The sequence below is a fragment of the Semicossyphus pulcher genome, unplaced genomic scaffold, assembly GCF_022749685.1.
Source record: "Semicossyphus pulcher isolate SPU_LCO1_2020_fin unplaced genomic scaffold, fSemPul1.0.p SCAF_8, whole genome shotgun sequence".
Classification (NCBI taxonomy): Eukaryota; Metazoa; Chordata; class Actinopteri; order Labriformes; family Labridae; genus Semicossyphus; species Semicossyphus pulcher.
This window is the reverse complement of record NW_027211759.1, coordinates 19,596,645-19,620,839: the sequence shown is the minus strand read 5'-3', so window position 1 is coordinate 19,620,839 and position 24,195 is coordinate 19,596,645. Positions and strand designations below refer to the sequence as shown.

General features: G+C 44.0%; 1 protein-coding gene across 2 annotated transcripts in view; it reads right to left on the bottom strand.

Moving 5' to 3' along the window:
- Positions 1 to 24,195, bottom strand: part of itpr2 (inositol 1,4,5-trisphosphate receptor, type 2) — a 63,355-nt gene that overhangs the window by 22,874 nt on the left and 16,286 nt on the right. Inside the window, exons 16-43 of one of the 2 annotated variants that reach the window (XM_069685607.1) lie at positions 23,563 to 23,735; positions 23,126 to 23,245; positions 22,749 to 22,931; positions 21,733 to 21,984; positions 21,491 to 21,638; positions 21,245 to 21,392; positions 20,798 to 20,985; positions 20,591 to 20,714; positions 20,417 to 20,474; positions 20,113 to 20,278; positions 19,618 to 19,806; positions 18,991 to 19,077; positions 18,777 to 18,902; positions 17,699 to 17,821; positions 17,217 to 17,417; positions 16,805 to 17,056; positions 16,573 to 16,698; positions 16,265 to 16,393; positions 15,806 to 15,926; positions 15,408 to 15,589; positions 14,429 to 14,571; positions 14,015 to 14,123; positions 3,175 to 3,295; positions 2,736 to 2,923; positions 2,453 to 2,633; positions 1,550 to 1,803; positions 1,263 to 1,463; positions 117 to 227 (exon numbers count right to left, since the gene is read on the bottom strand). In XM_069685607.1, the coding sequence (XP_069541708.1) occupies positions 117 to 227; positions 1,263 to 1,463; positions 1,550 to 1,803; positions 2,453 to 2,633; positions 2,736 to 2,923; positions 3,175 to 3,295; positions 14,015 to 14,123; positions 14,429 to 14,571; positions 15,408 to 15,589; positions 15,806 to 15,926; positions 16,265 to 16,393; positions 16,573 to 16,698; positions 16,805 to 17,056; positions 17,217 to 17,417; positions 17,699 to 17,821; positions 18,777 to 18,902; positions 18,991 to 19,077; positions 19,618 to 19,806; positions 20,113 to 20,278; positions 20,417 to 20,474; positions 20,591 to 20,714; positions 20,798 to 20,985; positions 21,245 to 21,392; positions 21,491 to 21,638; positions 21,733 to 21,984; positions 22,749 to 22,931; positions 23,126 to 23,245; positions 23,563 to 23,735 (4,404 nt within the window). The remainder of the gene's footprint in view (positions 1 to 116; positions 228 to 1,262; positions 1,464 to 1,549; positions 1,804 to 2,452; positions 2,634 to 2,735; positions 2,924 to 3,174; positions 3,296 to 14,014; positions 14,124 to 14,428; positions 14,572 to 15,407; positions 15,590 to 15,805; positions 15,927 to 16,264; positions 16,394 to 16,572; positions 16,699 to 16,804; positions 17,057 to 17,216; positions 17,418 to 17,698; positions 17,822 to 18,776; positions 18,903 to 18,990; positions 19,078 to 19,617; positions 19,807 to 20,112; positions 20,279 to 20,416; positions 20,475 to 20,590; positions 20,715 to 20,797; positions 20,986 to 21,244; positions 21,393 to 21,490; positions 21,639 to 21,732; positions 21,985 to 22,748; positions 22,932 to 23,125; positions 23,246 to 23,562; positions 23,736 to 24,195) is intronic. The other variant, XM_069685608.1, reaches the window with a different exon arrangement.

Below are 24,195 nucleotides of genomic sequence, written 5' to 3'. Positions count from 1 at the left end.
CTTCAGAATGAGTTTTGACATTGAAACCCTCAGCAGTCACCCATATGTCAAACCCATATGTTAAGCTATAGTTGGCTGTTAATGGCTGCGTCCTCTCAGAGACACACGCGGCTCACCTTGAGCTCCAGCACCAGGTCCAGCCGATGCTTCTCCAGGGGGTTGATGGAGTTGACAATCAGGGCTATAATAATGTCGATGCCGTTGGACTCGTGCTTGGCTATGCAGGTCTGGAAAAAATGAGAGACAACAACAAAAATGATCAGAAGAAGATGTGTCTGATATTAACAAACCCAAGCACGGAGAACAGAAGTGTCGGATCAATTTTAAACCACAGCGAGATAAACTGGGATTAGCTGGTCGTGTATGGGAGTAATGGCCAATATATACTGCTGCTCCAAAAGGAAGCATCTGGGTTTTTGTATTCAAGAAATTACCAGATGAAATGAAACTTTTTGCAAGAAAAGTTTTAAATCCTGAGTTTCATTTTTGACAAGAGAGTTCATGAATAAAACTATTTGACAGTTAAGATTCAAGTCTCTGATGTTGAAAATCCCTTCAATCAAAAAATCGCTGTTTTACACTGCCAGTTCAAGGTGGGAAAATTACGTCTTTGTTACGCTCCGTCTTCTATGTAGAAAGCATGGAGGCCTTATGGTGGGGCGAAGTCGTTACACCTCTGAACCGGCATCAGAGGTGGTAACAGAGGCGTAACAGAGACGAAACGCCGTCTGTGTACACTGGGGCGACTTTACGCTGGTGTTGCTTGGTCCAATGTAAAATGACAAAGGCTGCATGACTGCAGAGCTTCGTTACGGCGCTGAGGCGGAACCGCAGCGTAAAAAAGGTAAGTGTGCACTTTTTCCCGTGAACATTTGTGTCTAGTCTATTTACTGCTATGAATTTCACACTATCATCAAAACAAGTGCTGAGCCGCTTCCATCATCCCATGATGCCTTTCTTTCTTGATGGAAGCGATCCTCCAGGATGACAGTGCTCTTATAAACACACAAATCAGAGCCTCTCATTGAGGAGCATGACAATTAAAGTCTTGTCCTGTAACTTAAATGATGGATGGCAGCCGAGACAGAAATAGAGAGGACAGTGGATAGCGTTGGAAACACACAAAGAGAGAGTGGGGATGACACGCGGCAGAAGGCCGAGGGTGGGAGTTAAACCTGGGGCCGCCTCATCGAGGACTTAGCCTCTGTATATAGGATGCAAGATTTAACTGCTGAGATGATCATCATCAGTCCTCCCCCTACCTGGTTTTCATGGCAGGGTCCCTGGCAGTACTCCGTGATGGTCTCCAGGGTTTGGCGAACCAGATCCACATTACACTCATTGATATAAAGGCCAAGCAGCCCGAGGCCTCCAGTGGTGCTTCCACAGATACAGTCTAAGAACTGGAGAGTCTCACACACCAGGTTGTAGTTTGTCTTGTTGTTCTGGTTTCGCAGAAAGTTCTGGATTCAGAGCACAAAAACAACAAAAGTCAGTTTAAAAAAGTTTGACTTCAATGGTCGTGTTCTCCATCAAAAGGCTCCAGTACCTGCAGGTCTGAGTTGTGGTTCTCACAAAGCAGCTGAAGGTAACGCAGAATCGGTTTCATGATAGTGATGGCCGGGCTCATCGGGGTTTCTTCCAAAGCCTCTTCTGCCCCGATTATCTCGCTGTTCTGGCCAAAGCCTTCCAAGTCGGGATCCAGCTCCTTTCTGAAGGCACAGAAGGCCTTAGAGGTGACTGAGGAGGCCTCCTTCAGCTGCCCGCGCATGTCCTCCCTCATGTGAAGCCCCGAGTCCTTCCCTAGAGCACAGCATGGACGTATACATACAAATAAACATGATTCCCTGTTTAATTATGGACAGGACAATAACAATCAGCACTAGTGTATGAACATACTAAAAAGACACTCAGAGACCCCCTCCCCCTTTACAAGTGTGCAACTTTAGAGTGGGGTTCTGTAGCATGAAAGCACTCGATCTTGATACAAAGGCCTTTTGATAAGCTTGTGATGTGGGCCCTCACATGCCCTCTGACATGTGACTGCAGGAACTGGGAACAACAGTGTGCACAGAGGTCAGCAGAGCAGCAAAGATCATTCTGGATTTATCCTCTTCTATTGTTTAAACTTGTGCTGAGCTGAGGACCGCAAACACATTTTCAGGTTTATATTTCAGCCCTTTTTGTAGCTTTTCACTCACTGCAGGTCCGTTTCTGTACAAATGATCCGCTGTGCTGCTAAGGGCATGACCCCAGTGACTCAGCACTGTCACTTTAAGATGCTCCTCTCTCGGTGTCTGACATTATCACACAGCTTGTTCACTTTAAATAAACCTTACTCACTTGCAGCTTCACGTTGACACCCTGCATGTTCCGGGAAGCAGAGGAACCGCGCTGTGTTGGTTGTATTTTAAGCCCAGAAAGGTCAAAATGCATCATTACTCGACTCTACCTTTCTTGAACCTGACGCCGCTGACGTCACCGTCGTCGTCCCTTTTCCTGCTGCTGAGCTCAAACATGTTGACGGACACGGTGGCTCGGATCTCCTGCTGCGCCAAACGCATGCGGTCGTAGAAAACCTTGAAGAACCTCTCGGACTTCTTCTGCTTGTACAGCTGGTGATAGAAGGAGTTCTGTGGGAGGCAGAGTAGTGATCAGCATGAATCCAAATCTGTGAGCGCGTGTGACTTTTAGCTGATCAATGTGCACCGAAATAAAGGATTCATGCCGCCGACCTGTATCTGTGTGTTTCCGCCCTGCAGAAGGGCAATGCCCAGCAGGATGCTCTCCTCAAACACCCGGTCGTTCTTGGTGTTGACGATGAGGTCGATCACCAGCTCTGATGTGCCCACGTTGTCCAGGAGACACTGGATCTCCACTATACTGCTGCCTGGTTTGTCAGAGTCTTGCATGGGAGACCCTCCTGCAGAGATATGAACATTTAACATATCTATTCAACATTTCTTATTCCAATCCAACTATATCAAGTGTTTGTAGAAAAGTATTGTTTATGTGGGGCTTTATGAATCACTTAAGCCAGATCCAAAATCTGCCAGCATTTGTCAAACAGCCCTTCTCCTCAGAAGCCGAACGCTGTCATGTTAGCTGCTGTTGTCTCCTCCGCAGCGAGCGGTTATTGTGGTGTCTACTGGGTTTATTTGGGGTTCTCAGTACCTCCGGATGACGGCTTGACAAAGCCGCCAGATGAGCTGTTTCCACTCCCGAGCTCTGACTTGGAAAGAAGCTTTTGATTTCCAAAGTAGCGTGTGAGGAGAATCTTTCTCAACTCATTTCCCTGCGGAGACAGAAATCATGATGTTAAATCCATATCACAGTCTGAGAGAGTGCCAGCCTCAAACTAGGAAATCCACATTTTAGCACCCTTTTGAAAAAGTAGCACTTTGTGAGCCTCAACCATAAAAATAACGTCACACTGAAGGACATGTTAACAAATGTCCCATCCAAGAGAACATTTGTGGTTTGGTCTGTTTACTGCCATGGAATCCACACAGTCATCCAAACAAGGGCTGAGCCGCTTCCATCTGACACGTGATTCAAATGATCACCATCATCCCATGATGCTTTTCTTTCTTAATGGAAGCGATCCTCAAAAATAACAAGACAATTAAAGTGTCGTCCTGTAACTGAATCCTAACTGAGATGGCAGCTGAGACAGAAATAGTTAAGATAACATCTTATCTTTGTTTGGTTACAGTTAGTGACGGTCTGCTTGTAATCTTTTATATCCCTAATAATTTCATTTTCAAGACCACAGCATGAAACTTTTTTGACATAATACATTTAAAAACTTATTTGTGTAATTTTGGAAGTTGCATTCAGTGAGTGGACAAAGATCAGAGATGGAAAGAAACAGTAACAGTATCTGTCCTGCACACAGACGCACTGCAGTGCAAAGTGCTATAAGGAGGCTGCACGGGGTAATTCGTGTATGAAGATGTTTTATATAAATGCACGAAACAATGCATTACACAACACCACTTTGCTTCCAGCTCCACGTTTATCTAAGGAGCGTCTTTATTTTCTTTCGCTCTCTCACAAACGTCTCTGAGCGTCTCTTGTGACATTTGACGCAGACGAGCAGAAACGAGATTAAAGGCTTCATGGAGATAATCTCCATACTGTGTGTTGTGTAATCGAAGTGCCGGAGTGATTGACAGGTGGAGGACTTGCATCGTGCTATTTATTGTGCAGCGGTGGGATGGATGGATTGATGGAATATAAAGAATATATGGACACTTAGGCTGGTCAGCATCTGTTTCTATGGCAACCTAACAACTCAAAATGGCCCTCACTGCCGTCATTATTGATCAACCCAGGGGAAGGACGGATGAATAGATGGACTGATGGAGCAAAAGGATGAATGGACTGTAGGGAGCCACCTGTGGTTTCCATGAAAACATGTTAGTAGCAACATTAACCTTCCTGTTAGATACAAGTGGAGGACAAAATAACACCTGAAAACAATAGAGCCTCGTGATGTGTTGGTCCAGCTGGATGACTTTTTGTGTAATGATGTGTGTGAAACATGAATTAATCAATTAGGTCAATAAACATTGCAATAAGTAACTTAGCGTTTAATAGTTTAGGCTTTAATCAATCCAAATATTACTCTACTTCTGTTGCTAAGAAGAACAGACCGTTCGGCTCTAATCACACAAACTGTAATCATATCAATCCTCCGAAAGAAGTCCTGTAAATTTGACGTTGGCCTCTTTACAGAGGGAAAAAAGAAAACAGACGGGAACAGTGGAGAGAAAGCAAGAGGGGCAAAAAGACGCAAAAACTGTAATCTGCACAAAACTGAGGACGGCGAAGTTAAAGTGGTAATCTTGAAGTTCTCAGTTTTCTTCTAGTTGGCAACACCTTATGTCGATAAAAGGCAATTGCAGGTTCATACGTCCCACATAACCAGACATCCACGGTTGGCTCCCTTTGTTACGGTTCTAACTCTCGCTTTCCTTTTTAGACTGTTTGCCTTCACCTGAGCGTCGAATTTGTTTCTTTTTCTTTGGATTTTCACTTGTTTTGTATCTGTAGTCATCAATCTTTGTTCAGCCATAGTAGATTACTGTTTACTTGCAACACTTGCAGAGACCGGAAAAGCAGCCGCTTAGCTTCGCCTACCCTCTCTGGCAGACCAACCACTGCTGGCTGATGGAAAACATGTCAGTAACTGGGCGCCGCTTGTGATTTTTTCCGCGAATGTCGCCACATACACCCAGTCTGTAATAATACTGCAAATGCAAAAGCTTAATCTCGAAGGTTTTCATTTAAATAAATGTCTGTTAAGTCTCTATCTATCGCCAAATGAGGTAACACAATGGTGATTGAGTCTATGGCCCACTGAACAAAGACTTTGCATTTGCAGTATTACAGACTGGCTGTCTGTGGAGACTTTTGCTGAAAAAATCACAAGCGGCGCCCAGTTAGTGACGCGTTTTCCATCACGAGCTAAGCGGCTGCTTTTCCGGTCTCTGCAAGTGTTACGAGTAAACAGTAACCTACTATGGCTGAACAAACAAAGAAAAGATCGATGACTACAGATACAACTTCAACAATAAGTGAAAATACAAAGAAAAAGAAACAAATTGGACGCTCAGATGAAGGCAAACAGTCTAAAAAGGAAAGCGACCATCAGCGAGGAAAATCAAGAGTTACAACCAGAGCCAACCGTGGACGTTACACATGCGAGACTTATAAATATATATATTTAAAACCTTCACTGTATTTCTTTAAATTATTTGCAGTGTTTGCAACCGACGATGTAAGAATTCATGCAGCAATTATATCTCTTTGTCCATCTGTAAGTTCCCCTATTGTGATTGTCACACCTCTTTTAAAGCTGACACATACAGCCGATTAGTATTCAGCTTTATATGACTCATTTGTGTAGCTGCCTTTGTTGAGTTGTTTACAGTCGTTGCTGCTGCTTACAGTAAATCCGCTGGTGCATTGCAAACACGGCATAAGTATAATGCAGAACAGAAAAAAAGACTGAAACCACATTGTCAAAGAGAAATACTGGTCACTGTTGACGGTATATTTTTAACAGCACTCCAGACGAGATCAATATGTTGACAGTGTCGTTCCGACAAATGAGGCACCCGCATGCGTCGCCACGAAGGCTGCCCAGGTACAGTCCACCCGAGGAGCCTCAAACTAAAAGCACCGAGGAGTGAAGATGCGGAGGAGCACGTGTGGCGGATGCTCCCTGTGTCAGTAAACACTCCATCTCATCTGCAGTCAGCACAGACACTTGTCTGCCTGCGCTGTCTGGCGGACTGTCTCACAAACACACACACACACACACACACAGACACACACTTCTTGAACTGAAGGTGAGGATCCATTGAGGTAGCCTCTGTCATATCGAAACACACACACACACACACACACACACACACACACACTCAGTGAAACTACAAACTTGGCAGCACACTCTATAAGGCTGCAAATTCAAACACGTTCTTTAACTGACTGCAGATCAGATCATGTTTGACAGAACGTTTCCCCTCTAATGACAGAGGACATCTTGGTGAAAGAAGCGCTCTAGGAGGGGGATGTTAAAAAACAGGGGGTTGGGGGGTGACAGGTTTTTGCACTTGTTCACCTCCTTTCTGCTGCCTTGTCTGCAGAAAGAGAGGAGAGGAGAGGGGAGGCAGGATGGCGGGAGAGGAGACTCAGCCCAGCCTGACTCATCTGCTCGCTGCTGCATTGACGAGAAAAAACTCCCGTCAGGTGATGTAAGAGCCACGAGAAAGAAAGCGAGATAGAAATAGAGGTAGAAGAACTGACAGAAGTAAGGAGTGGAGGAGGGCGGGGGGAGGGAGAGTGGGAGAGGAACAAACAAAACCCAGCGAGAAGCAGACAGCCGTGGTGTTTTAAAATGTGCACCGGCACGCCACACTGCGGCTCTGGTGTCCAAGCTGGGGATGAGCTGCTGATTCCTGCATCCTCGCAGCCCCCTGTTCTCCCCTCCCTCCCCCAGCCCCCTCGCAGCTCTGCTGTCTGCAGCGACTCCAGAAAGAGACGCATGGAGACAAAGACACAGCCTGCTCTCTGCTTCTTTAGGTGGTCTGAAAGCTCACACAGGCAGCGGAGGGGCAGCACCAGCTGTGGAGCGAGACAGACAGTGGCAGGAACGGGCGGCTGGAGCTGCTCAGGTCAGACAAGGTCGGTTACAGAGGATACTGAGGCCACGGCGGAGGGGAGAGTTATCCAAACATGGCTCAGATCAAGAGGGCTAATAGTTTTCTTTTCTCCCACAACAGAAGAATGAAAGGATTCCCAGTGTGTGTCTTTTGTAAGCAGTGGGAGCGCCGATCAAGGTCTCTGTGACACAGAACAAGTGGAGGTTTCCCACAGGCAATGTGAGGGCCGAGCAATATCCAACACCTTCAGGAAGCAACATGTACACAAACTGCAGTCAGCACACTTTGTTCAGTCAAGAGTTTTAAAGTGAAACCTTCTCCTGTCATTAGCACATGATGCCAAAACTCAAACTGAAACCCAGTCTGATCCTGTACAGTAATAACACACCACCACCATCACAGTGGAACTCCGGGGACATTGAAAGCTTAAAGAGAGAGTATAAAACAGATCAAGCTTTTCTCACTGAGGGAGGTATTTCATCGATAGTCAGGTAATCAAGACACAAACAGTCACATTATCCTGCTGTTTCAGTGCACAAGCTTTGGTCAAAGGAAGTGAAAGCATTAAAAAAAAGGATGTGGGACGACACAGGAAGGGCAACAGCTGCCGCTGAGGCTAGTGAAGTCATGTCAACTGCATTTTCAACAACTGATTGGTTACGGCGTTTGATGTATGGCTAAATAAATTAAAAGGGAAGTTCCTGAAAGAAATGTGTCATCTAAATAGAAGTTCTGAGACAGTTATTGTAGGTCAAAGTCTGTAGTTTATAAGCAGTTTTTCACTGCATCAAGTTTCTTGGAAGAAGAGCTCCACATAAAATAACATGTGCAGTGCTGGTGGCTTCGACTCGTGACTTCTTGAGTTCCAGGAATTCTGGATATGGACCCTGAGACAGGGCGCGCAAACAGGAGCCAGAGTTAGAGTGATATGCTGCTAGCGAAATATTCTTACTGCACCTCAATACTGAGCTGTGTCGAGCTATTCCAACTCTCTTCCCTTCTGTAGGATATGAAGCGTTTCCTGCCCCGTGGTCACCACAGGTAGCTCTGCTGCTAAGGCCAAAAGTCTACCGTACAAAATTCCCATAATAACCTTGTGCTGAGACGAGCATCACGTGCCGCCATTTACGAAATGCTGCAGCTCCACAGCAAATTAAATGCTTTTACCCAACAAACAAGCACATCACCAAAACAAATTAAGCCCCCATGTGAGAGCAATTGGTGAGACTGGTTGAGGAAAATACAAGACAGCAGCGTAAACAAGCGTTCTGAAAAAGGCCGCCTGTTAGCTGTAGGGTTCACTCAGGAAGTGTTACATGTGATTCACTTATATTGTTAAGGGAAGATTGTTGTTGTTGTTGTTAGGAAGACTGTAATGTTGAAGTCAAGTGAGCTGGAAAGGTGCAAGAGTGGCATATTTGTTTCATCGGCACCAATGGTAGTCGGGCATGAAATATACCGATGTCATGGGATGTGAATAGATGTATATATTAACCTATCTCAACAACTATTTGGACTGGCATACCATTTTCTAAAGATATTCATGTCCCCTAATGATGAATTATAATTATGTCAGGGGTCACTTATTTTTCACTTTGCATGATATAACATTTTTTTAAACTAAATCCATTTTTAAATGATCCAAATAATTGCAAAACTAACAACATTCCCATCAGCCTCAGCTACACTTATGGTAAGGGCTAATAGCACCTAATATACATAAGCTAATCAGCATTGTCATTCTGCGCATGTTAGCATGCTAACATTAGCTTTAGCTCACAATGTGTACAACATAGACTGTATGAAAAGATGGCCGACATGACAGCTCCCTAAAAGTGAAGCCAAAACATCTCTAGCGCCCCCTGCTGACTGGCTGCAGTTTAGGTCATAAAGTCCGCCTTCTCCATGTTAACAGATGGGACATGTGTCAAACTATAAAATCAAAATACACGCCAAATACATTTTTCACAAACATGGTTTCTGTCATATAAGTTAGTTGTTATCATGCTGATTTACATTCAAGAGTTCATTTTTCTGACAAGTTTATTTTTAATTAGTTATTTGATGCTGTCAAAAGGATGATTGACAGCTCTGTTGACAAATACGGCTCCTGCAGTCGATCTGTTCTGGATAAGCAGAGCAGAGGAGGAACGGCGAGAGGAGAAGTAACTAAATCAATCACTACGGTCAGTGAAGTTTATATATCTGTGAACGTCTGCTTCAGACAAACACAAGAAGCTGTTCTGATGTTAAATACGCCGACGTGCGGGATCTTTGCTGGTTTTTTTAGGTAAGTTAAGTGTGTGTTTTGGTTAGCGGAAGGGGCGGCTCCACCCGCTGATCTCTTCATGCGCAGTCTCCGGCTCCAAAAGACGTCACCAGTGCAAGATGGCAGCGCCCGTCTCAGGGGCATTTTGGCTTCAAATAAGTACAATGAGAGCAGATGGAGACGCGTCCGCCATCTTTATATAAAGGAAACCTAACAGAGCTAGCATGGTTGTAGACTCTTTCCTTAGCTAGCTAGTGTAAGTGACTGACGCGACAACAATTCAGTCGATTGCATTAAAAAGTCAACATAGCTTTGGATCACTTTATATTTAAAGCTTATATAGAGGTGTGATCGCTTTATTCATAAACGCGATACCACAACATCATAAGGGAATTTACAGTAGGACACAAAGGACAGATAGTCAATATCAAAACTTCTCGTGCATCAGTTATAAACTTTACCAAATGATGTAACGTGGCAAAGGAAAAGTCTCAGAATAACAGAAGAATCAAAAGACATGTAGTTTGAGCCAAATGCAGAAAAACTGTGCTGCAAACAGGAACAATAATCACAGGTAGACAATGCTAAGCTAAAAATCGCTCTTCAAGCCACAACCTCACAAATAAGGACCTTTGGCAGAGTCGACAAACTTTCTGTTGTTTTGTCCACGTGCTGTGAGCATGAGCAATACTGACAGACGCGATCGGTGCCACACGAGCTGCAGCTCCTATACATAATGCAACCTATCGCCGGTCATGTGCCTCCATGAGCACAAGTGAGCTAACTCATACGCAATCAGACTCAAGTAACACACTGTGAACTGTGTCCAATCATTGTTTACGGGAACAATTATCACATTCATAGCTGCTCTAAGATGCATGAAGGTAAGGCCTCTTCCTTTTTTTTTTACTAGTGTGTTTTAAAGGAAGTCGCTTTTTTTCTGCAGCTTGGAGTTAAAATAGAAGTTCAGAAGCTCCTGATCCGACGGCGTTTCTGCATAGGGCACACAGACTTCCTGTGTCCAGACACAGCAAGATCAGACAGACAAACAACATGTGCTAATCCCTCATCTCCATGGAAACCTAAACATAATACTCAACTACCAGACACCTGACTGATGGATCGTGGGAAGCGAGTGTGGGAGGAAAGCACCGACTCAGGCAGTAAAACATACATGACAAATAGATTTCCACACTAGTCATTCTTGTTATCTGGCATTCGATAAAAGGGCGTTGATCATCCAGATAAGCTCTGAATGTCTCAAACTTTTTGCCTTGACTCATCGTGCTGTGTCAGCCCGAGTCCATCCAGAGGTCAAACTGTAAGCTCGCCCTGCTCTCGGCCTGCCTGACTGACCTGCTCCCTAAGCCATGTTCTCCTACTCCCATGAGGAGACTGACAAGCAGGGAAAACCCTGCAGGATGAGCTCACACAGGGACAGCCAGCATGGCACTGCACGCCTAGGACTCTGTGCGTGCGTGTGTGTGTGTGCTGTATCCGTCTACATGCGTCCGTGAGATGGGCTTAGCATGGAGAGGGTGGTAATCTGTAAATCTGCTTTGCCTTGGGCAGGTGGTGTGAAACTTGGCGCGCAAGAAGGAAAAAGAGAGAGAGGTGGACGGACGGACAGACAGCGTGTGAATGACAGGGATGAGTGTGAAAGAGAGGGAGGAAAGAGAGGGTGAGAGTGGTTTATATTACGTAACAGGCTTTTTCAATCCTCTGTAAACAAGAGGACACATGCACACATGACACCACATTACATACATGTGCATGCGTGTTGACAGAGACAAATCTACTAACAACCAGAATAAGCAAGTTAAAAAGAAACTGTGTTAAAGGATAAGTCAAGTGATAACCTTGATTTTCTTAGTGTCGACTAATCCAATTAAGAGAATAAAAGCAACAATCATTTAATCTTGCTATCAAGTACTGCGTGTGTATCTCTGCGTATGCGTAGACCTTCATTGTTATCAGAAACCTATTAAAATATTTCTGTATGCTGAGTTTGTGCATATATTGAATTATTGAATCAAAGTTGTTCAAAGGAGAAACATTGCAAACACAAAACACTTTTTAAGTTTAAAATATTTCTAGGGGCATTTCTGACTTTATTCAGGGTAAAGAGGTCACAGGTTACCCATGACAACTTATTGTTAATGACAACTTTCTTAAAATACATTGTCTGAGTGCTTTAAATACTCAAATGTGCCTTAAATGTACGATAATCTACAGCTGAAAATAGTCCCCAACAAATGCATTATTCATTCCTGTTTGAGTAACATTCATTAAAAACTACAGTTCCCAAATGATTTAAGAAAATGCTCCTCCTTTTCTTTTAATGAAGCTGTATATTTGTGACCCACTTTTAAAGATTTAAATCTTCAGTAGCAACACATGAGCTTGTAGCCGAGTATCACAGACTGGGGAGGGAAGTCGGACAGCAGTTAGAGTCAGAGTGACACACTATTGACTTGGTTTTACATGAAATATTAAAATCAAGAGTATTCAGCTGAAGAACATCAGCCATATCCTTAAAGTGACAAAGTTCATGACATGAGGTGACATTTAAAATTTAAGGCTGAATTTGGCAATTTATGCATTTCTTTTTACATATTTTAAAACATTATAAATAAGCATGATACTTGTTTAATTCTTTCCCTAACTCAAAACATCTTCAGAGCGAAGTGGGAGCACACACATTTATGTTTACGTGACAACAAGAGAAGTGCAGCAGCGAGAGCCGACACGTCTGCGACTCGCTGCCTGGCCAGTGCTCCTGGCATGACCCAGGCAAACAGAGAGGGGGTCTGGGTGGGACAGAGTGGGGAGAGGGGGGGAGACAAAATAACTCAGGCGGGCAGACAGAATGCGATAGACTGAGACAAAGCACGGAGAGGGAAAAGAAGGAAGAGAGAGGCGGCGAGTGGACAGAAAGTGAGAGTAAGGAGGGAGGGAGGGAGTGAGGAGAACGTGATGGTCCACGTGACGCTGGCTCAGCCACTGCAGGCTGTTACGTAAGCGCACCCCCTGCCCTGTCTCCTCATGGACTGAGCAGACTCTGCTTCTCTCCAATCCCTCACCCTGCAGCCGCTGCCCACTTTTTTTTCCCTTCCACTCACATGGCTCCTCACATGGCTGCCTCCCTCCCTCCCTCCCTTCCTTGATCACTCTCCCTCCATCTCTTTCTCTCACTCTCCTCCACCCACTCATTGCACCCCAGGGGAGCCACCAACCTCTGCTGCCTATGCTGTCACTCTCTCTCTCTCTCTCTCCTTCTGTTTTTTTGTCTGTCTGCCTCTCCCTCTCTCATTATTTCCATCAATCGTTTCTCTCTCTCTCTCTCTCTCTCGCTCTCTCTCCCCCTCCCTCCCTCTTTCTCTCTCTCTCTCTCCTGTGAGGCGAGGCTGCAGCTCCACGCTCAGGGCTACAGGGATATGACAAAGAGAGGCCACAAATACATGCTCGAGCACACTCACGCACACCTACACAAACTGACATTTCACATATCGTTACCGCACTGTCTGGCTTCTCGAATGCGCTCAGCGGCTTTTTAAAATACTGGCTGTTTTTTTTTTCCACTTTGAATTCCTCTGATCTCGTTCCACACAACTGTTGAATAATTTGCCTTTCGAAAAAGCAGCCTGGCTGACTGACAGAAGACGCAAACACAAATAGCGAAAACAAAACTCTGACTCTTCAAGCAGCTGAAAGTGACACTGGCTGGCATGTACTATACTGAGATAGAAAGTCTTGACAGTTTTACTAATGCAATTACACTGAAAGAGAGTGTAAAGGCACATTCATGTACACTCTATTTAAATAAGTGATGATTTGGTGCAACAAAACAGCTCTTAGAACAGCATTGTCAGCCAAGAATTAGCATGTCCGCATGATATGCTACATAATCAGAAAACTCAAACGCTTTTCCTTATTTTACTTCAGGAAAATGTAAAGTGTAATAAACTGAAAACAACTGATGCTTTGGAGTCTTCTTCTGCACACTGAGGGCGTTCGACTGGTGCATTTCTTCTTGCGTCTGCTCAGCATCGGCTCCGCTCACCATGAAGCTGGAACAAACTCTCCTAAACGTTCAGACGGCGAACACGGACCTGACTCTTCTTGCACCTGAATCCACCTCCTCAAGTCTCCTCTTCCACCTCCTGTCATTCACTTTCCAGCAGGAGACAGGCTCCTACACCCCGCCCCCCCTCCCCGACTCGCTGCAGTATTGATTTGTTTGTTCGGTGCCTGCCCCCCTCCTTCTCCTCCTCCTCCTTCCCTCACTTCCTCCCTCCTATTCTCCCTCTCAGTGTGAGTGTGTCCTCGAGTGCCTCCCTACCTTATGTAACATAGAAAGGCCTACAGCATACTGATGAAGGGGAGTCTGGGCTCTGGGCCGACAGACCTGGGAGAAAACAAGGGCTGCACAGCAATGCTGATAGGGGTACGGCACTGCTGATACGTGAAGACAGCGCTAAAGACCCACCAAACTTTACTTTTTATGTAAAGTGAGGTTATAAGAGACCACCATGTTTCAGTGACACAGTCACCCTGCAGGTGAGGTACTCACAGACTCCTGAAAGCACTCCTTCTTGTCCAGCATCTCTCGAAGCGTCTGCAGGATCTTGATGCACAGCTTCTCCTCTTTGTCCATCAGCTTCTTGGTGTGTTTGATCAGTCTGAAAGAGTGACAGGAGAAGAGCTTAACCATTTACATATCCTTCTAATGCAGTCCATCACTGACTTACAAGTAAATACAAGGGCAGTATCTTATTGACCACTACTGGGAGGTCAGACAGCAGCAGCAGGGTAGCAGCACCCCTGGAGGATTAATCTATACAGAATACCAACAAAAAATAACAGCAATCTGCAACTTCTACATCCTAACTCATCAAACCACGTCAGCCATGCTCCTGTTCTTCCAAGTAGGTTTATAGGTAATGTAGTCTTTGGTCCCCTTCACAGATTTGGGACAGCGACTTACTTGGACATGAAAGCTCCGCTCTCACAGCGCAACCGAGCAGCCTCGGGAAACAGCAGCTCGGGGCTGTGAAGAACGTCCACCAGCACAGAAAACTCCGCCTGGACCTTTGGACTGAACTGCTCCTCCAGGAGGGACACGACCCCCTGTGGATCACAGAAACACACACATCAGTTATTTATGAAACATTTTATTACATTTTACATTTTTGGAAACTGTACAAAGTGATTATTGTCCCTAGGGGATGTAATAAGGTAACTTTGGTGGTCCCCTAACTTTTTCTCTAGCGCCACCTTCAGGTTACCAGTTTGTTTTATAATTATCCCTGTTAGCAGGAATTGTAATTACCCATAACTCCTCATCTAGTGAGGGTGGATTTTCCAACACTTTGGTTTAAGAAGTTGCATATAAAAAAAATCCCATCAACTTGCTAATTAGGAAATTAAAGCATGCTAACATGCTATACTGATTGTGCAAGCATATCAGAAAGCTGACATTAGCATTTAGCTCAAAGCACTGCTGTAGCTACATGCACCCCCAGAGCTGCTAACATGGCTATAGACTCTGTTATAAAATGTGCACCTGCAGCGTCTCAATGATGGTGTTGTTCACCTTACTTTTTCTCTAGCACCACCTTCAGGTTACCAGTTAGTATTTTTAACAAAAATGTGTCAGCACCTATTGGATGGATTGCTAAAAAAATGACTCTGGGCATTCATATCCCTGTTAGCTTAAATTGTAATCACCCATAACTCCTCATCTAGTGCCATCATCAGGGTCGATTTTGTCCAACACTTTGGTTTAAGATCTTGCATATAATAAAAATCCCATCAACTAACTAATTAGGACATCAAAGCATGCTAACATGCTATACTGATTAGCAAGCTGACATTAGCATTTAGCTCAAAGCACTGCTGTAGCTACATGCCCTCCAAGAGCTGCTAGCATGGCTGTAGACTCTGTTACAAAATGTCTGCAATACCTGCAGCTTCTCAATGATGTTCTTGTAGTCAGGGCCACCCAGGGGCTCCTTCCGGGGTCGTGTGCGTGCAGAGATCCTCCAGTCCTTGGCCGCTCGCTGCACCATGTTGCTGTGGACCTTGAGAGACAAAGTGTTGACCTGACTGTCGAGGTCCACGGGGATGGCTATGGCTCGAGCCTTAGCTGAGGAACACATAAAGTAAGATGTTTGTATGAGTTTAGTTGTTCTTATTGGCTAGCGAATACCTTAACCCCTGTTTTTAATATGTTGCATAAACAACCTGATTTTAAATAAATACTGGCATAAAAAAACATAACATTTAAATATTTCTTATGTATTTAATTGCCTCCGTCTCCATCATTGTTAAAATTCAAAGGCTGGACAGCAACAACACTCACCAACGTCAGCCAGTGTTTTGATACAGCTCTCAATATTAGCCTTCTGAGCTGAGTTGATCCAGTTGCAGTTGTAGATCCTGAAAGAAGACTGGAGCAGCTTGATGAAGACGGACTGATTCGTCTGTGAAAAGAGGAGAGAGAGCAGGAGACTCTGTTTTTTTAAAAGGTAAAACAAAAGAGGTAACCATGATGGAAACACTTCTATATCGTCTCTGATAGGAAACATTAGTACAGACTTCAACAACCTTTCAAGGAGGTCCTTTAACTACAAATGTGTGCAATAAAACAATAGAAAAGGGTCTTAGGTGAAGGTGCAATGAAGGAAGCAGTTAGTCTCGTCAGTCTCAAATACTTTTACTAAAATAGCTAAAAGTTTGCAGAGGATTTGGACGTGCCAAATGTGAGCCTCCCTCTGCGGGCACATTTCACCTGCTTGTCAGGAGTGAAAAAAAAAAGTACCTGCAGGTTTGAGTGGTTGACAGAGAAAGGTGAGCTGAAGAAACCCTTGACAATGGCCATCACTGTCTCTGTCACATACTTCTCCAGGGCCAGGTCGGCATGATTACGGTCTGTGGTAGTGTTGCACACCTGAAATACAAATGAATTAATAGAGGGAAAACTTCTGATCGAGCTCAGCCTCACGTCACATCTCTGCCAGTTTGATTTTCTCTGTTAGATTTAGCCTCAGTGCATCCTGAAACACACAGAGCCTCATTAGAAAAATATCAGTCAGACAAGCGCGACCTTTAAATCTGACAGAGCCTTACACTGGACATGTCCACCAGGAAGTTGTCAAAGAGTTTCCAGATATGGTTGGAGGTGTAGATCTCCTTCATTTCTACCTCTGTGTCCACGTAGCAGTGGTTCACAAAGTTCACATAGGCAGTTTTCACCTGCAGGGAAAGAAATCAGAGATAAGATGACAAGACTATTATTATTTATCTACACTATAAATCTCCAGCTGTTGTGTTTTCCTCTAGTAAATGATCTGTCTCTTGCCTCTGGTATACAGTGGACATCTGTGACAACTTTGACAATGTCGTCCAGGGGTAGCAGAGAGTTGCATTTCAGCTCGGTGTAGACGTTCTTGCCCTCGGTGCAAGCAGCCAGCAGCTCCACAAGCGTGTTGTGGTAGGCCAGAGATCCATCTTCGTCCGTCCGCTCTCGCTCGGAGCCCATCATCTGCAGCAGCACGTGGAAGGAGGAGCGGTCGTTGTAGAACACCAGCACATCCTCGCCTCCGTTCACCAGCTGGACGTACAAACAAGACGAGGAGAGTTACAAGAGTTACACGCAGGGTTCGCCTGATGTCTTTAATCACAATGACACCAAAGTTTTCAGGTTTCAGTGGTTATAATGTATTCTGCTTTTTGAGAACATTCAAGTGGATTCATGAGCTGTGATTTCTCACCTCTGTCATGACTTTATCCTGACATTTCTTGACATACTTCCCATCAGCCTTCACAATGGTTTGCAGGAACTTGAGGTACTGAACGTGTCGTCCGTGTGTTTCAATGCAGTGGACGAAATGATGGACCACACGGTCACTGATCTCGTTGCACAGCTGGTAGTTGTTCATAAAGATGTGACGCATTGTCTCAGCTTCAAGCAACTGGTGAAAAACAGGAGGCTTAATTCAGTGTTTTAGGGGAAGATTATCTTTATAAAAAGAGTTAATTAATGTTTTTCATAACTGAAAGAAAAACAAAGAAAACTGTTCTTGGTTATTAAATAATCAGGACAAATTTCTGCTGTAGTGCTTCTGTTTTTTAGGATCTTCTATCTTTTATTATAGGTCAACTCTGCTGATGCTAGTTCACGGTCTACTGGAAAAAGGACATTTCAAAGTAAGGCAGGTCATTAAGGGAAAGGTAAAACAAGGTCATATTGTACCCCTGGAGTGAGGAAGAGGTTCAGGTGTTTGTGCAGCAGAACTTGGTTCTGAGGGTTTCCTCTGCAGAAATTCTGCAGAAACGTGTGTGCCAGGGTCATGATCTCATTCATCTTCTCGTCACTCTGTGCAAGAAACAAACAAAAACAGGGATCATCATTAGAGAGGACATAATCTCTGTTCACAGGGACGTGGATTTAAGGTAAGGCAGGTGTTCTGGTTTCCGATTGTACTATGCTTGTAGTCTGAGTAATATTGACCAATCACGTATCAGCAGGCTGCAGCGTATGCAGGATGTCGGTGTGGAGAGCAAAAGCAGGCGGAATGTAATCCGCCATAATGACATCCCGACATGAGCAGCAAGTTCAGCTAACAATCTGTTCTAGATCAAATATTCAACTTGAGATAAATTCCCTGATGCTGTGTCACGAAAGCTGGTCAGTGTTTAGATTTCCAGAGTTCCCCGAATGCATCAGAAATGATCATCCGACCTCCGTTCAACACACAAGCATTTTAAAAGTTGTTTTCTTCTCCTCTAGAGGACCTGACAAAACTTTTTCACTACTTTTTTAATAATCTGCATCATGATGTTGAAATGTTGGCAAACTTAAGACTCGTTAAAGTAAATCACAAGAAAAACGGGTTCTTTTTCGGGTTCACTGTAGCAGTTAGCCAGAGTGAAGCCCGTCTGTAACTGACTACTTACAGTGAAACTGAGACTCACCAGAAACAGAAGAACGGGCGCTCCTCCAGGACATTTAACCAAGAACAAAGAAATGACCCTCTTTATTTTGCCGTCTATCTAGAGTGGCGAAATCCGCTTCACTTTTAAACTGAACACAGGGTCACTTCTCAGGTTGCTAACTTGACTGTAAATAATGCAGAACATGAAAAAGGAAGTCTTGACTGTAAGTCGTTTATCACTAACTGCTGGGTAAACCCGGACACGCCCGACATGTTCATCGTTGTCCCCAGAGGCTATATAGCGGATGGGTTCCGAGATTGGAGAGGACATGAAGAAACCTTAATACACAAAGATTTCACAGAGACTTCTAGTTTGACGGTGGTTCAGTTCCTCACCTGCTCGTAGGGGATCTGCAGCAGGTCCAGCACCACGGTGTGAGCCCCCATGTTCTTCAGCAGCCTCTGCTGCTGTACACGACTCTTCTTACTGGGGTAACACAGCTTACTGAGCCGCAGCAGGATCTAAAAATCACACACACAAACCAAATTAAAGACACACAACAGAACAAAAAGACCAAGAAGAACTTGGAAATGAAAAGAGGAAGCTCACCTCTTTGACAATGTTGTAGTTGTTTGCTTTGTTGCTGTCAATTTGAGGTTTCATGTCTCCATCCTGCACGGGGCTCAGGACAACCTCCTGGTGAGAGACGAACACAGAGATCAAACAAGCCTTTAGGACCAACATGCAATTATTATTTTATTCATCGATTAATAGATTGTAAAATATTTTTATTGCTGTCAATGCGATGACAGTAAACTAAAGCTCCACAATTCTTTTGTGTTTATCTTTGGCATACAACAACCTTCATATCCAGTCTGTAATTAGCAGCATTTGTCATTGTGTGATGGGAAAAATCTCTGTACTGATCTTAATCAGCTCTCATTGGATTGCTGTGACAATGATCATGTCAAAAAAAAACACTCTACATGAAGATATAAACGTATTTACAGCCGGATCCTGCTCTGCCACACATTATTATTCATTATTCCTCAGTGCAGAGCCAACAAAACAGCTTTCCATCAGCTTTGGTGAACAATAACAACAAACAAAGAAGCCGTTTACTGTGCAGCTGAATGACTGACGGGATGTTTAGGGTAAATATAGTAACATCCTGGGGAGAAATAAATTTCACTCTGAACACTGAGATGTGAAATTTTGCTTTTAGATGCTGGATACCATGAAATGATGGTACACCACCTCGATGTTCTGTTCTTTGCCCTGTCTGACCCCGAGGTCTTCACCGCTGTAGACTCCACTCTTCTCCACCCACAGCTCGGACTTCTCCACAGTCAGACGCAGCTGGTCCAGGTCTGCTTTGATCTGCTTGTAGTTCTCTACATCCTGCTCTGACACGAGCAGCTGGACCTGGAAAACACACACACACACGGATAGGCTGGATGAGAACCAGACAGACTGATATTAAAAGAACAAATGCGTGTGAAAGCACATCTCTGTGTCCAAGTGGTGCTCTCTCTCAGTGCAACACTTTGGAAAGTCAGCGTGTTGTTGAAGTGAGAGTTTTCCAGCTGAGGAAGCTCTTAGTGAGACTACTGTTTGGAGAACCCCCCTAATCCAAACTGACAAAAATCACTTAACTCAGGAAGTGTTTAATGCCACACTCTGCGAGCTCACCCGGTATCAAATGCACGAGTGTCACTGCTGCGAGGTTACCTGTTTGAAAGCTTGCAGCACCTCGGCTCTCTGGCTGAAGTGCTTGAAGTTGAGCTGCAGAGAGCCAGACACCAGCGGGGGGTAATCTTGCATGATGAGATGGATCAGAACCCTCAAAAACGTCCGTCCACCCTCATCGTCCAGCTCCACTGCACTCAACTCTGAGCTGTGACCACACATATGCACAAAGTCAATCAATAAGCACGTATATGCACTATAACACATCTTTTTCAGCAGGTGCAATAACTTCCAAAGAGACAAAGGAAGCAGGCATCAAAAATAATCACTCTATATCTCTACCCACCTCCCTGCAAACATGCTCTCTGCTTTGGTTGCAATCTCGTCTATGTCGGGTTCAGAAGCTGGAGACAAAAAAAGAAGACATCAGATCAGTAAAGTATGGCAACCTGCGGAGTTAAACAACTCATTTACAGTAGTATGAAGTATTGAATTTATTCCAAAAAGAATAAAGTCTCACGTGTGAATGGGAGCATGTCAGCCACAGACCCGGTGCTCTCTGTTATGCTCTTGTCCCCAAACTCTTTCTTGTAGATGGACAATAAGTACGTGATCCTGTAATCCAGCCTCACACTCAGGATGAACTAACAGAGAAACAAAAACAGAATCAAACGCTGAAATCAAACAGTACTTCTACTCAAAGTACATCCAGTAAGGGGGCGCTTACTTGCAGGATCTCAATGATCTTCAGCTTGGTGTCCATCACCATGACATCCTCATTGTCCGGCAGGAAGTGACCTTTCCCGTAGCGCAGGGACGGAGAGGTGTCAGGGAGGCTGTGCGGCACACCTCGACTCATCACCATCTGAGTCATCATTTCCCCAACGCCGTGGATCGTACGAAGGACGTTGTTGCCTAAAACAAACATTCATCTTTACACATTTAGCCGTCTGCACGCGTGTGTGAGTAAAGCCTATCATTTATATCCATTTATATAATTGTAACAGTATTTCAATAAAAGCTGTAAATAAATAAAAGCTAATTAAATTTCTTAGTTCCTTGAAATAAGAAGTTACAAAATAAAATGTAACTGATTAGCTTGAAACTTTCCATCCATGGTTTAAAGTGTTACATAAAAAGTCAAGTGGCACTTGCACTGTGTAAGAGCACTGACCAGCCTCTGGGCTCTTGTTCAGTTTATTCATGAAGGTGAGCGGGTGCTGGACAATATCCAGGATGGCCAGCAGGGTGCGTGTGAGGCGCAGCAGCTCACTAAAACTGTAGAAACCAAAGTAAACCAGGTTTCGCGCCAGATTCACCACCTAAGAGAGAGAAGTAAAGGAGGAATATTATGAATAAAAACTTAAAATAAGTGAGGATAAAGTCCTCTAGATGAACTTAACAGATGAGTTTATTTCACCTCTAGTGTGAGCTCATTCTTGTCTTTATCGCCAAATGGAAAAGGCTGGCTGACCACATCCTTTAGGTATTCTTCCACGAATTCCATGGTGGGAGCAAACTTCCTCTTCATCTCATCTCGTGAGGTGTCAGTGGACTCGTACTCAAACCTGTAAGGAAACACAATCAACACCTGCATGTGGTGACCAGCAAAATATGCCTGTACATACAGTAGCTGATATAAACACACAGATGGATGCTCACTCATGGATGGTGATCTTGGAGGGGATCTCGGTCCAGAGGCGGGCGTAGCGAACGGGCACCACGGCCTCCTGAGGGTCCCGGTCCACATGCATATGCAGCATGAGACGGCAGAAAGATGCCCTGAGGTTGTAGGGCAGGCAGTCGTCGAACATGCAACGCAGGATCAGATCCACAGGCAGCTGACAGGTGATCTGGTTGATGGCGAGGTACTGACGGTCCAGACACATTTTAGCAAACAGGTTGAGCTGGTACCTACAGAGGAGCGAGTAGAGAGACATGGAGAGAGAGAAAAACGTCAATGGAGTTCTTTTAGTAGATGACACAGTTAAATGTTTCAGTATTGTTGAAGAAGGTAGAGTTGTTTTGATATCGATACCAGTATAGGAATTTCCCCAGATACATGCTAAAATGTTGTATCGGGCATCACTAAGTATGCTAGTCAATGCACTGACAGAACTGACGTATTTATTAGCCCGCACTTATTTGTTCTTCTTCAAATTAGTAGCCTACACCCCAAATATATATATTATAAGCCACTAGCAACTTCTGTTTAAGAGCAGCAAAGAAGAACTAAAAAACAACAACAGTGCGATGCTAGCAGAGAATGTGATGCTAAAGCTAGCTCAACATTAGCAAGCAGCGTTTCCCATCGTACATTTCAAGGCTGCTTTTTTTTTAATTAGGTAAGGTAATTAAAACAAGTTATAACTCAAAATAAAGCAGTTTCATGTTAAATAGAAATCTGTGTTTCTCCAATGTCAGGAGAGGACTCAAGCCAAGCTACCGCTAATGTTAGCTTGTTCGTAGGTTCGGATTCCTTAGGGGTACTGGAAAGCAATCATATCACATCCATACAGGGTTAGTAGAATACAGTTAATATAAACAATAATGATATTTATTTATTTATTTTATCAGACTGGTATCAGCCAATCTTCAACTATGTAACAGAATCTGTATCGAGAAGGAAAGAATTGTACTGGAACATCTCTTAAAGGAGGGGTATGGGCGACCATCACCTGTAGTATGTGATCATGTCGACATCCATCTTGTGATTGCCCTTTGCATCCTGGGCCAGGTGCCGAATGGATTTGCCATGAGGCTCCTTGTGGCTGTCTATCCAGTAGAGCCAAACCTCCTCCTCTTCAACCTCCTCCTGCATCAGAGAGGACTCCAGGGTGTTCTCTGTGTTAGGAATTAGCCTGGGGAGAGGGGTGACATAAGCCAGAAAAACTACACGCATTACACTCTGACGTCTGAATATATCTTTCTTTAAAAGACTGGAGGAGACATGCTACAGAGCGTTCTATATGTTTATATATGTTTAAGATGAACGACTGAAGTATGACAGGCTTGACTTAGATGTTTAAATATAGATCCACAGGGTGTGACTCACTTAGTCTGGATGAGGATATCTGCGTTGGTGGGGTTGAGCATAAATTTACAGATAAGCTCCTGTGTGACAGGGATGGCGGTCTTGTTTGACACACAGAGATCAGAGAGATAGTCCAGGAATCTGGAAAAAAAACGGACCAGACATGAATCACAACATTTAACAAACGATATACACACAAAGTTATAGCACATTAACACACACAAGAAGGTCTTTGTCTGTACCCTTTTTTTTCAATGTAAAAATGTTTTGGAAAACTCTTCTTTGGTTGTTATACTTGGTATTTTATTTTGATATATAAAGCAGGGGGACTCAGTAAAAGCACTACATTATCACACTGATCATGCGCTCCAAAACAACAAGTTGTTAACATTTTTTTCCTGTATTTTCTATGATCAAATTCTTCCCCTGGGTCATCTTATGTTTACGAGGGGTCTGACCTGGGCTCTCTGTTGCGCCTCAGCAGGTTGACGAAGGTCTCGATCTCTCTGGCTGTGATGTGTTTCTCCAGCAGCTTGCGGTTGTTGTGCAACAGTGCAGTGATTGTGTCCTCAGCCAGGATCTCATACCCGATCTGAGACTGCATGATTGAGAACTTCTTGGCTATATATTCCTATAAGGCACAAGAAACATGTTATGAATACTTTAAATGCAATTGTTTGTGAAGTTAAACAAAAGCAAATCTTGCATCAGTGCTGAATCACTGAATTGAAGGTATTCATTTAACCTTGTTAGGAAAAAAACACTCTTTCGCATTCATGATGCTACCCACAATTACACCTGAGAGCTGCCTGTCACACCCACAGCCTGTTAGTCACTGCGTAACCTGAGCCATGTGTGGTAAGTCAAGGGCTGCAAATGATGACTGTATACATCAAGGGGTTGGGTTGCAGCTATGGGTTAATCTTTCATTTGATTAACTAAGTAGTGTCTAAAATCATAACAAACACACTTATCAAAGCCTATGTGAGGTCTGCAATTTTTTCGTTTGATGGGCTAAAACATACAGACACAAAAAAATAATGGATTTGGTAAACAATAACAGAAAAGTGAGAAAATCTTCATATTTTTAA